Source organism: Corapipo altera, unplaced genomic scaffold (assembly GCF_003945725.1).
Source record: "Corapipo altera isolate COAL_440 unplaced genomic scaffold, ASM394572v1 58, whole genome shotgun sequence".
Taxonomy (NCBI): Eukaryota; Metazoa; Chordata; class Aves; order Passeriformes; family Pipridae; genus Corapipo; species Corapipo altera.
Genome location: NW_020884898.1, coordinates 3,214,952 through 3,228,683, shown reverse-complemented (window position 1 = coordinate 3,228,683; position 13,732 = coordinate 3,214,952). Strand labels below are relative to the sequence as shown.

At 41.0% G+C, this 13,732-nt stretch overlaps 1 protein-coding gene across 5 annotated transcripts in view; it reads right to left on the bottom strand.

Annotated features, from left to right (window-relative positions):
* The window catches only part of NECTIN3 (nectin cell adhesion molecule 3), a 118,358-nt gene that overhangs the window by 30,989 nt on the left and 73,637 nt on the right, over positions 1–13,732 (bottom strand). Inside the window, exon 11 of one of the 5 annotated variants that reach the window (XM_027648811.1) lies at positions 148–462. The exons of 3 other annotated variants lie outside the window; for them this stretch is intronic. In XM_027648811.1, the coding sequence (XP_027504612.1) occupies positions 424–462 (39 nt within the window). In that variant the 3' untranslated portion in view covers positions 148–423. Of the gene's footprint in view, positions 1–147; positions 463–13,732 lie in introns of those variants that run through there. One more of the 5 variants, XM_027648815.1, reaches the window with a different exon arrangement.

Genomic DNA, 13,732 nt, shown 5'->3' with positions numbered 1-13,732 from the left:
TAAACTGGTAGAGCATTAAAGCATAGAAGTAGCTTCTCTGAGAAGCCTAAGACATTGTACTAAATCTATATAAACACATCAGGTTTTGATTGCTACTTAGGAGTAGTTACAATATGTAGCTCTAAATTATTTAACATAATTGTTTACTCAGTAATTTCAGGTTCCAGCACCAGGTAAAGACAGATGTGTATGATCTAAATCATCCTAAAATATCACAGCTACTGGAAGCTATTTACAATAGTGCTTCCATGTGAAAGATGCATGCTCTGGAGTTGGAGTACTTCTCAAGGAGGTCAGAATCAGCATGGACAGTGCTGTGTCCTTCACATCTCCTTACTTACTGCCTTATTGCATTGTTGTACCTAATCAGTCAGCTGGCTTTGAGGAAATTTGTGGCTGGTTGTAGTTGATGCCAACTTTATGTCAACCTCCCAGTTCTATCACATGGCTGAAATTACCCATCTGGAAAAAAAAAACTTAGAAAGAATATACTAGGAACATCTAGTGCTTCCCCTCCCTGCAAATGGGATGAAGCCAATCAACTGTGAACTAAAGTAAGAGCAGAAATTGGCATGAATTATGCAAACTATCTCAACTGAACATTTTTTTCCCTTCACCATATCCCTGCTTTACCTAAGGCAGAAAAATTCTTTCAGACAGCTGTTATTTTTTTTGGCTTCTTTCATACATCACCAGGAACACCTCCCACTGGGTTGCTCAGGAGATTGCTAAAATAACATAAGTAATACAGCACAAGTATTCTATCATTAGTCATCGGGATGAAGATCATTCTGGCTTTGTCTACTTCTCTCCGTGATTTCTTTCACTGCATCAGTACAGTCCTTTGTTCTCTGTGGACACACTCATCATTCTTCAATCCTCGTAGTACCCATGTGACAAGTTATTACACTCAAAGCCTTATTATGGGCAAAAGGGGAAACACCTCATTTGGGAAGCCAAGAATTCTATGTTAGACTAATTAAAATCCTAACAGCCTAACTAAAATACACTAAAGTGTTATTACAGTGCAGTTACAATGATATCAACCTTTGGAGTCCCAATTATCTAAACAACACCATGTACAGCTCAGCAAAAGAATCAAAGATTGCTATACAAAAGTGTCCTCTGATAAGCTCTCCCTTATCCTGTCCCTCTGGCTATCAAGTGTGACAGTAAGTTAGCCCCAAAGATCAGCCTAGGGAGAAGGACAGGGGTTCAAGTTTGAAATAATTTTTTAGCATCCCCAGTCCTTTGCTAGAAGGAGCATCATGTCCATGATGGGGTTTCTTACTCTCCTTTGCTGAAAAGCATGTCATCAATGGTTTTTTCCTTCTCCCTCCAGGGCCCACATTTGAGAAATTTAATAAATTTTCTAGGATAAATGTACACTTAAATGTTTATTCTCTGATGTGCAAGTTGCTATTGCATCCAAATTTGCTATAGGTAAGAAATTCTCTCCATAAATTGAACAGCTCTTCTCTTTCTCTTTGTTACCACTAAAACTGGTTTTGTCCAGCTCTACAGTTCTTTAACTGAGCTGTCAATAACCTTAAGTTTCCAGTATTATTCTTTGCCCCTTTCATTACCATCTCATGTCTCTACTCCTCTACATCACATCCTCTGACTTTTCTTATGGCCTCTACTGTCATACCACACCTACATTATCCCATGTGACTTTATGCTACAGCAATAAATGTTTCATTTGAATAACTGCTTCTTATAATTGCCTATATAAAATTAAGGTAATTCCTAATGCTTATACGAAATTAAGCAAGAGCAAAACAAATTAGGCAACAGCTTCCTTGTCATGAGGAAAAACAAAACTAATAAAAAAACTGTCATTGATAAACAAACAAAACTAAAGCCCTAGGATGGCTAAGGCAAAATCAGACAAAGCCTAACATGATTCAGTCCTGAGGCCTTACAAAGTAGGCAGGTTATAGGGCTATAATGACCAAGATATCCCACTCTTCCCAAAGCATCATAACTCAAGTCTCAGTGTCCTAGAGCTTTGTGGGCTCTTGAAGCCATTGAAACGTAGTGGGCACTTGTCTGTGTTACTTCCAGTTCCATATGGCCAATTATATCCCTTCACAGGCAAAGAAAATGCCAAGGAGATAATTAAAAAATTATTTAGGAAAACACCCCAGAACCCCACCACCCCAGATCCAGTTATAAATAGATGTGAATGCACCAGGTTCTTCAATTTGCTCCAGGCAGTCTCTGGTTTGCTTTTGCTTCTGTAAGTGTAGATCAAATTGAGAGGGGTAGAGAGCGTGTCTTTAGCAGCTGGAAAGGGGGAAACTGTGCATCTCCTCAACAGAAGGTGTATTACACACCCCAAGTACCAGTCAGTCAATTCTATGCTACTACTGGCTGGGAACCTATCACACTTGTTAGTCAGCCAATTATGCTTTTTCTTTTCTGCTGGATTCAAGATCTTGAAATTTTATTGAGGTATGTATCATTTGTGCTCATTATGACAAAGGTTTCATCTACGTAAGTTGTCACTTGGTTGTGGTTGTGGCCTCACTTTACAAAAGTTTGCCACCAAATTTCAGTCAAAATTGTCATCAGTTCTCCTGAAATACACCAGGTGAAAACAAACTGCAGCTTTAGCAGAGCACAGAACAGGCCTATGTGACTTTTCAAGCATCCCCTCAATATCCATCCCCAACTAGGAGTGGGAGGGGAAGCTGCTGGTCCACTTTCATCTTCTGAACACAGTGTTTCATGGACAATATCTGAAGCCTGTAAAGTATTTGCAGATCTTCTTTTCATTTGCCTAGACTAACTGGTTTCCACAAAGACTAAATATAGTGGATCTTAATCTACAAGGCTGTGAAAAAGTCAGTCAAGTCCTGACAGCATAAACCAAATAAAATAGGCTTTTTTTCCCTCCCAAGTATAATGTAGTTTAGAGAAGCAGATGTTACCACCTTATGGCAGAGAAAAAAGGCCACACTTTCAGGCAAGACAGCCCCTTAATACATATTGAAGAGCCTGCACAGTGGAATACTTGGTGCAATCCAGAACAGTCCAGTTTGTGAAAGCAAGTAATTGCCTACAGCTATCTTTTGAGACCTTGAAGAAAAGAAGAAAGCCATTGAAGAACGTACCCTTCTATGCTCAGCAGGGTCTGCAGTGCTACATCCTCATTATGCCAGGCACCACACAGAGTGCAGCTTGTAGAAGACTGAAGGCTGTAAGGAGATCCTCTACAGCTACATATATTTACAAAACCAGAACAGTCACTCCATTTTGAGCTAAGCCTATTCACTTTAATCCAATCTATACTTGAATGAAGCTGTCCTTATTCAAGCTTCCATGTCAGACCAATCCAACTCTGCTTTTGAAGAATTGTTGAGGGTGGAAGGAGACTCTTGAGATCCTCCAGTTCAACCCCTGCCCAAGCAGGGTCAGTGGGAGTGGGTTGCAAAGGACTATGTCCAGTCAGGCTTTGAATACCTCCAAGAATGATGACTCCAAAACCTCTCTGGATCATCCATGCCAGTGCTCAATCACCCATATAGTAAAAAAGTGTTTTCTTATGGAATTGGATGGAATTTTCTGTGTTTCAGTAGTGCCCACTGCCTCTTGTCCTGCCACTAGGTACTACCGAGAATAGTTTGGCTCTGTCTTCTTGACACTCCCATCAGATATTTTTACACATTGATAAGATCTCCACATGCTTACTCTTCTCCTGGCTGATGAGTCAAAGCTGTCTCACAGCCTTTCCTCATGTGAAAAATGCTCTGTCCCTTTAGTCATCTCTATGCTCTGTCCCCTTAGTCATCCCTGTGACCCTTTGCTGGACTGTCTCCAGTATGTCCCTGTCTCTCTTCTACTGGGAAGCCCAGCCCTGGACACATCTCTCCAGATGCAGCCTTGCCAGTTGAGCAGTGGGAAAGGATAACTTCCCTCAGCCTGCTAGCAGCTCTCCTCCTAATGCAGTCCAGGATGCTGATGGCTGCCTTTGCCCTGAGGGTGCACTGCTGGCTGGCCATCACCTTGCTCTCCACCTGGACTCCCAGGTCCTTGTCTGCAAAATCACATGATCTATGATTTGAGCCTATAAACACACATGGGTGCAGGAGAGAGTCCTTGTTTCTTGCAGTGAACACTTGTGTCCAGAAGATGTGCAAGTGTCACACTGGGATAATGGCACCAGGTGGCTGGAGTAGCCAGCGTGCTGTACCAGCATTCATTCATCACCCCTGACATATTTGGTATATTTTACTTTCCTCCAAAGAACGGCAGGGAGCAGGTGGAAAGCTTTTCAACACAACTAACTGGCTGATCCTCCCTGAAAGTTCACATACTATTCCCACAGTCTTCTGAATAAACTACTGTTTCCAGTGGGTTTGAGAACACCTGGCTGCCCACATGCTTGGTGTATATGCAGTAACATGAGCTCTTGATCCAGAAGCTGAGAACATGTCTTGAAATTTCCAACAGCAATTGGAACCACCTATAATCTAAACCTGAGAATCCTTAAAGAGTGCATTTAAGCCAAAAACTTCCCTGGTTGGTATGGCATCATGCCTACGCTGCGTTTATTTCCTGTGCTTCAGACTCAGATTCAGCACCAGGTTGAAAACATCCATTGCTGACAGAGGACAAAAAGCAGGATTAGTCACATTCGAGCATCCTCTTCCATACCTTCTTCGACTTTAAGAGCCTTTGAGTACTTGCCACGTTGTTTCCCCTTTCATCTCCGTACATGTCATTGCTGATTCACAGAGGTAGAAGAGGAAAATAATGAGGGAAGCGTACATTTTGCAACACTAAAAAAGAGATATTAGTGTAAAGAGCCCAGTTGGAAAAAGTAAACAACAGAAACACAATGAAACAGTTATGTTTCTAGTCGAGTTCAGTCAAGCCTTGTAGATCCTCCCACACACTCACAAAACTCACTCTCCAGGTCTGTTTGCAACCAAGTTGCAATCCACCACATGCCATGAGGACCTGAGTCTGCTCTGCATGACCCATATGCACAAAACTCAACAGCAGTCCTCTTTTTCTGTTTATCTGAGAGAAAAATCTGTGGTTTCTCTGCATACTAGTTGTGCTGAGCCAGGGACAAACAAGGTGGAGCACTTTGGAGTGGCTTCCTGCTAATGAGCTAAGATTTCCAAAGTGGGCTCAGGCAGATGCAGCTATAAAAGTACTGTAATTCCAATTCACTGGCCTCTAGTGGAAATGAAGCAATGAATAAGACAGCTGCTTAAGAGTTATCCAAGAAAGAAAACTATGATTAATGTTTGTCTTATTGCCTTAACATCTTCCTTTTTTCTTTTATACAAGGCAATATGTGTGTTCAAAGTAACATTCAAAGAAAATATTTCATTACTCATTTTTCTTCCATCCACAAAGCTAAATATCATCTACATCAAACAAATGTATTTCTGATCTACTGAGGCATGTGGATATGCAATGAGCATGTTTCCTCTCCCTTCAGTTTAGCTATGATGCTGAAACGATCACACTTTCCACCCACAAGTCCTTCAAACCTTTAACTTCATAAAACATCCAAAGTAATTCCTGCATGATCTAAACCAAGTTTGTAAAAGCTGTCATCATTTCTCATCCCCCTCATACAACTCGGTTGTTTGATCAACATGCCATGAAATAGCTACAATAAACCATCGACCCACTTGGCATGGAACCAGTGGGCTGAGCAAGGAAACCTCCCAATCCTTTAGTGCCAAGGGACGTGCTTCATCTGCTGCTTACAGTATAATACAGCATTTTTTTCAATACATCAGTCATAGTCTATACTGGGGTCACAAGTTCTTCACAGAATCAGCTCTGCCTTTCAGGAGCAGCAGCCTCTGAGCACCAGCCAGTTCGTGGTACTCCATATCCTCTCGCATTCACGGAACTGAGTCAGGCTCCTGTGCAGTGGGCAAGGCACAGAGACACACTTTTTCTGGACACAGGCTCATGTCAGCCCTCTGATTCCTCTGGGATCCTGCCTGAATTCTTCAGCTGCTATGGCTGAGGGAAGAAAGGCGTGGAAACACCCCTCTCCAGCAGTAAAAATGGACGCTCAAATTCAGGCAAGTCCCATTCTCTAAATGAAGCTGAGAGGGATGCAACCCTTTCTTCTAAAACAATAGTTGCTCTGTCAAACACTTATTTTAGCTTATTTTCTTAAGGCAGAGAGGCTTCTTTGAGCCCTCTGAGACAAGTTGCACAAACCCTGGGCACATGCTAGATAACCTGAGTTAACACATGCTCACAGCAAAGTTTCTACCACAGCCACATATTTCTCTTGCAGCCATATAAGCAGAAGTGTGAGGCTACTGTTTGGCCATGTTTTTACTTTCCAGAACAGTTTCAGATATAAATTCTAAACAGGAATATTATTATATTTTGCAAAGTTTTTTAATATTTTCTCTCCTGTTCTGGCATCAAAGGCATCATCTAGATCCACAAACCCCCTTCACTTAAAATATCAGTAGATAAAGCAAAGCGAATAGATGCAGCATTTTTATATATATAGAGCCCCCTAATGTTTGGCCAGGTGGTTTTGTTGGAGGAAGCTGTGCATGCCCATGTTCCAGCCTCCTGTACTCACAAGTATGCCTTTATCACCAGTTATAGTCCTTGCAGACTCTCCCTCCCCTCTATATTTACCAGATGGCCCATCTGCTCACCTGCTCCTCCTCTCTTAACCAAGTTACATTTGGATTTTGTTTCTTCCATGCTTCTTCCTTGAATTTTTGCAGCTGGCACTTCTTTCTTCATCTGTCACTAGAGACTATCAGGTGGTGTGTGACTGATCCATCAGCACCCTCCATGATCTCACTGTGACCTACAAGAGCTGACTAAGACATCTGTATGCCTGGGCCATGTCCTCTGCTCCTCTAGAGAGCTGTTGTCCAGTTGCAGTCCCTCTTTTGAACATCTAAACAAAGACAAAGCCAATGAAGCCTCATACAAACTGCTCATGGCTCTCCACCAGATTTCATGTTACATGCTCTGAGACTGAAAAGTCTCATGACGAAGTCTTCAGTCCCTATTCTACTAATGGAAAAAATTAAAAGGAAAGGGGAAATGGAAATGAAATGGAAAGGGGCAAAAGAGAAATGAAAATGAAATGGAAAGGAGGAAAGGGGAAATGGAAATGAAACGGAAAGGGGAACATGATGACAAATTTTGAAGAATCCAACCTGATCATCGGCAGAAAAAATTAAACTTCATGTGCAGTAAGTACCCTGGCACCAGTGTGCATTGCACAGGTAAAAGCATGCTTGAATTAGAAGTTTCTAAGTTATTTTTCAAGTCAATCCCTGTAAGAGGCAACAACAGGTTTTTACTGACATTTTCGTATTGCAAACAATTTTTATTATATTCCCCCATGTACTCCAGCAGCTGTGTTAGCAATGCCCTTGGTAATAGACTTCAGACTCTCCAGTTTGTTTGTATCTGCTATATTTAGATTTGTTGTTCAAACCTCTCGATCTGAATATTGGTATGACTCATCAATTGTTGGCAGCATATTATTATAACCAATCAGCATCTTACAATTAGAGACAATGGCTTCTGAATAAAATTAGTGGACTGGAATCCTTTTTGAGCCAGTCAGCAGTAGCCATCAGAGAAAAAGCTTTATCATTTGTAATTTTGTGTTATTGATCCCAAAATGCTAGAGATAAAACACCGCTGGAAAACTTCCTGGAGATTATGTCAATACACACCGAGTATTAACACAATAATTTTTAAGAAGCCAGACACAATGATTCATCCCTTTTAACACATTCCTGACTTTGGAATTACCTATTATGATTTCCATATCATTATTTACACTAACTGAAAAGCTTACCTTTCTCCCAAAATACTAATTTTAAGGTTTCACAAGAAAATTCTGCCTGAGCAACAGTTCTCCAAGTAGTTTCTTTAAGTGTCCAGATCTATTTGACTTTGCAACCACATGGGCCCTTTGCTACTACATGTATGAGCTCCATGATCAGCATTTTTGGCAAGTTCTCCTACACTGCAATTTGTTCTTGATATAACTTCACAACAGAGATCAGTCAGGGCAATCTTTGGACTTTACTGCCTCCGGCATGTCTGCCCAGCATAGCCTGTGATAAGATTGGAGTGACATACTGCACCAGTGGAAGCTGTGGCATTTGGGGAGAGGCAGAAGCCTCCAGCTTTGGGCACGCTCTGAAGTTGGGTTAGCCAGGAACCCTGCCTTCTTTCAGGGATAACACACTGCTTGTCAGCTGCTGAGTGGCATTTTGCCACCAAGAGGCAATCTTCCAGCTTCCAGTGCTGTTTACAGGCATGTTTCACCTATAATTTGGCAAGGCAAATTGTTATCTGGCACAGCAAAAAGGTTGTTGACTCCAGGTAGAAGCTATTTTAAAATGCTTTTATGTCAGTATAATTTTTCCTCATTTCCATTTCTACCAGGGCATAATTTTAAACCTCAATGCAAAGAAAAATACATCACCCTACTATCTTTCCAGAAGACCTCAAATGGCAATTAAACCAGCATCTTAACCAATACATCTTTGTTTGCAAGCCCAGCATATCAAGCAGTACTTTCAGAGTGCCAGTGAAGTTTAATTGATGGCACCGCCTTCCCCAAGAAGGCAGAAAACCTCCAAAAAAGGCTGTAGGAATTCTGAAATATAATTTTTCAAGAGTTCACGCTCAACAGTATTGATTATTAATGATTTTAACTCATATATAGAATTTGATGTTTGTCAGCTCAACATGGTATTAACTTCATCTACGAGCATCCCTCGCACCCTGTGATACCATGACAAGCCAGGGCTGTGTATAGGTTTCACATCAGTGTGGGTCTTCTGTCTGCAGAGTAACCTCTCCAGGGCAATGTCCTGAGCCCATGTGAGTTTTACATGCCATCAATCATCACTCATGCTCAAATGACAGTGCAAAAATTGTAACACAGAGCGTGGTGCTTTTTTCTTTCTTTTTTTTTTTTTTCTTTCCCTTCACCCATTCAAACAATGCCATTTAAGCTCTGCTATTACTCTAGTCGTTGATGGCAGTCCAGAACTCAGCAACAGGGTGATGAAAAAAAGGTACAGGTCAATCCTGGACCTAGCTTGCTGCAAAACACAGGAGTACAGATTATGATACACTACTTGCTAGACCAGCAGGGTATCTTGCTGAAGGCCTCACATTGCAATGTCACTCCTATGAGAGTCTGAACATCTTATTTTGAGACACACACTCTCCTCTGGGACATAGCTATACACTGTGGAAAATTTGTCCCTCCTTCCCACATGCCGATTTAGGGAAATGAAATAGAATGGACATGCTTGATGTGCCGGGAAAATACATCATATTAGTTTTCACAAATGGTAGATTCTGCAACAGACACTTGGGCTATTAAGATAGTTTTAAAAGAACAAATAAAAATACAGTCAGAATGGCAGTAAATGGACTTATATCAAGTCATAAAAAAGCAGAAAAGTATTAAGCAGGTTCAGACGTCAGTCCAAAAATTGTTGGGACAAACTCACAGTAATACAACACTGGACAGCAGGATTCACAACAGCAGCATTAATTTTACCCTGAAAAGCTTTCCTGTTACACATTTACCACCACTGTCAGCCAAATCCTAGTCATGATTTCAAGTGTGACACGAGTGAGTTTTCATATGCCAGACTTTATCTTTCATAGATGTTTCTCTCTTGACATTTCTATGCAATCACATTATGAGAACATGGACACACATGGATTTAACAGTTCCTCAGCCTTTTGCAGAATCCAACACTTGTACAATTGTTATTTCCATTCCGAGCCCAAGTCCATCATTTTTCCACACGATATTTTCCTCTTGCTTTACTCATAAGTTCCAAAGGAGGTGGGAAGGAGGAAGACCACCTCTTCCAAAATATCCTTTTTCCAGGGGAGAGTAAGCTGTTTCAATATGGGCCGCCTGAACAGTTCCTGAGGCTGAACAGTTTCCTTGATGTATACATGACAGCACAGGATTTCAAATGAGCAACTAAGTGCTGGAAGTGAATAAATAATTCAGTAAGAGAGATGGCAAGTGTGCCATTCAGTAAGATTAATTTTATTATGAAAGAAAAATGTTCACTGGAGATTGTGGGAAAACCTTTTGGAGGACAGGTTTTCTACCAGCTAATGGTTTGTGCAAGGACTGCATTGGTTGACTTGTATTTTAGAGCTGTTGACAAGAAGTGGCTCTTTAATGTGCATGTTCACATTTCTAAAATGTTGCACTGCTGCCATGAGCACTACTCATGGAGTCCACCATGTCCTGTACAGCATCAATCACACACCAGGTTGCCTTGAGCTCAGAGATCATTCTGCTAAGCTTTGGGAGAGATAATAGCAGTTACAGATTCAAGCCTAAACAAATCAAGTTAATAAATTTGTTTCCTTAGTAGGGGGGAAAGAGATTTTAAATCCAACTTTTACAGGTAGCAAGCTTATGTTCAAACATCTATGCAGCAGAATATATCACCTCTTGACACTATTGTCCTTTGAAGAGCTTTTCTGTAATTTCCAGTGAGCTTTAATGTCTTCATGGAGAATAAATCTCAGCCACCAACACAGGCTTAAATTTTCCACCACTGATCCCCGTGAGCAAATGAACCAGAATTTCTGACACAGTTCAGAACTGCCCATGGAAAATTCCTTTTTCTTCCCACTTCATAGTCTTATTTCCACCTGCCTGTGCACTGTGTAGTCTCTTCCAACTGCACTCGGTACAAGGCATATCTTGGCCGGATTCTCATCTTGGGTACAGCAACACAAACCCAAACAAGCTACTATATCAAGGAATATTTACTTTGAGAAGCACTTCCACTTTTAGCTCTCTAAAGATTTACTGAGTATTTTCAGATTCTAGCAGGAATAGATTAGGACCTGAAAGTTTAACTAGATTCAAGTTCAACTAGATTAACTCCGTAGAGTTATTGCTCAAGCCTATACTCTATCTCTTTTTTTTTTAAGTAATTACTGGTCTCCCTGGAAGAAAGATTTTGAGGGCCAGTCCTTCCAATGAGGTTGATTAGTTAATGTCTGGTCTTTATCAAGAAGCACCAATGAAGTCTCTGGATTTACACTAATGAAATGATTTTACTTACTCATCTTTTCATTTTCAGGAGTTAAGTTTCAGTGGCTAGACCTTCCAGACTGAACATGCCTAATCCACCCAAACAGGAGCCTACTGCCAAAAGGGTGGGTTAGGGTCCCTAAATATCCTGTTGCTACCTGAATACTTGCAGTATTTCCCATTGACTGGATTGAGCAGTCAAGTGGCTACAGTGCAAACCTTTGATCCAGCCAAAAAACTCACATCCCTAAACTAACCATGGTTAGATTGGAGTTGACTCATCTGTCAGTTCCCAAACAGCCAGACAAGATGAACAGTTGGATTTGATGCACAGTGGAAGCAAGCAACTGGGAGACTGGTACAGCCTCTTTGAAAAATCAGTCACTATACAACTGAGTTAAAACTTAATTTCTTATGGTGGCAAGTCACTAAATAGAGAGGTAGTGGTAGTGAGTAGCTAGAGTAGGAATGTGAAAGAATCCATGGTAAGATGGTTATCCACAAGGAGAAATGAACTTGTTGGTTTGCTTTGTTTGTTTCAGAGATTGGTCTTCGCTGAAGGTGCAGTAAAGCAAGTAAACTGAGAAACAAGAAAGCTCTGTGGGCAAAGTCATTCCTGCTCAGCTACCTTTACTCCATTGTTTCTTTGGTCTAAGCAATTTATGAAATATGAAATAAAAACATCAGAGAAAACACCTGTGTCCTGACTATTCCCATGGAGTTGATCACAATTGTACTTCCTATGTCAGAAATTCTGAATTAGAAAAAAACCCAACCAACAAACAAAAACTGCAGCATTTTTAAAATGAAAAAATAGAAACTTCTGTATTGCACAGTCAAACGAGATGAGGGTATCTTGTCATAAATACCCAGAATTCGGAAACAGGATAGATATATTAAGAGGTGAACATCAGAATTCAGAAACCACCACTTAATCACAGAGACAAATAGCACAACGTTTCAGATTCAAGCTTATTCACACATTTCTTTCCTCTCTATAGAGAAAGTATTTCTTTTTGCTTTTCATGAGAAGGGGCGAGGAGAGGTTGATTATAACTGAACTAAGGAAGATACTTGAGTGTGAAAATATGCCAAGAACCAAAAGAAATCATCTGTTAACAGGGGAAACCCCCCCACGTCTGTACCATAACATCTTTTTGATTCCAGCTGTTCCTGTGAAGAATTTCTTTTTGTTAACACAAAGTAGCCCAGGACTCTCTTCAGGTTTTCTTTCCTGCTGGTACAAATCTACTCTGTGCAGAGAACAGTCTTTGAAAAACATAAATGATGCAAGGCCAGATCTAAAGCATGCTGGAGGTCTTTCAATTTTTTTATCTTTCAGATTTTTATGAACCTGCTACGTGTCTTGACTGCTTTGAGATGTGGTTTGACACAGGTAAGGAGAGGGAAGGTCTCCAGGAGATCCCTCTGGTGTGTAGCAAGGCAGTGATGAACTTGTTTTGGCCTCCAGAAGCCAGTGTGATGCAAACCTCTCCCTTCTCTCGGGCAAGACAACAGCAGTGACTGTTACCTCCTCTTGTTACTGTATTACCATGTGACACAGTATGACTTTTGAATTCAGCATTTCTATTGCTGTTCTCTATAAGGAGCTCACCTTGGGCAGCTAATTTCTGGTTTTTAATCCAACAGAGCTATTCTGGCAGCACAAAGGCTGTATTACCCTCTAGGTAAGTGCTTTCCAACACAACCTCAGTTGGAACTCCTTTTTATTTAAGTCCATAGAAACACTGTATCCTACCAATTCAGTTCAGTACAGGTGCAACTAGTTTCCTCATTTGCTGTATCCATGAGTTTCTATTTCTATGCTAATTTGACTTTTCACTGTTCCTTAACCACAAGCAGCAGCCTCTCATAAATCCCTTGTTCTGTTATTTACTCATCTGCATTCAAGTGTTGCCTTGTGACCAAAACATCCTCAAAGTGTTTCAATGACTCTACTAGTTTTTCCACTCATTTCCAAGCACCACCCTTCTCAGAGCGTACCAAGAAATGGATATTCTAATTTCTGAGCTCATTGCTGCAGAAGATAAGAAACAGGAATACTATGTAAATGCACTTCCATCTGCATTGTTCCACTCAGCACCACTGCAATAACTGGGCAAAAAGAGCAGAAAACTATGAGAAAGAAGCATCTGGTTGCTCTTTTTTTCAATCTAAAAGCAATTTATTATAAATCAGATGGCCTACAAATAGGAAGGTCTGCTGCTCTGCAAATGCCTGCTCTCATCACGTATCCTCTTAGCCCTACTTCACTTCAAATTGACTAGTTTTTCAAGCACTGGTATGACAATAAGTCTTGAGAAAGCAGCATTTGCCTCACTAGTTCAAACTATTGGTTAACTCGGCCCAGTAACTTCACTGCAATGGCAGCCAGGTCTTCCCACTACAAGATACATGCAGAAGCAGAACAGGTTTGCCACCTGATGTCAGCCAGTCCATGTGCACTCAGTCCTGGGCTCACAGCTGCACATCGTGGAATTGCCCTCCCTGCTGAATATACTTCCCCGAAATCAATAGTCTCATCAAGGCACCTGCTAGAGATGTTAGTCAGGAGAGAACATCCTATGCTCTGCAATTCAAGGTCTACCCACAGCACCTTCTCCACGTGCCTTTAGCAAACACCAGTCCACAGCACCC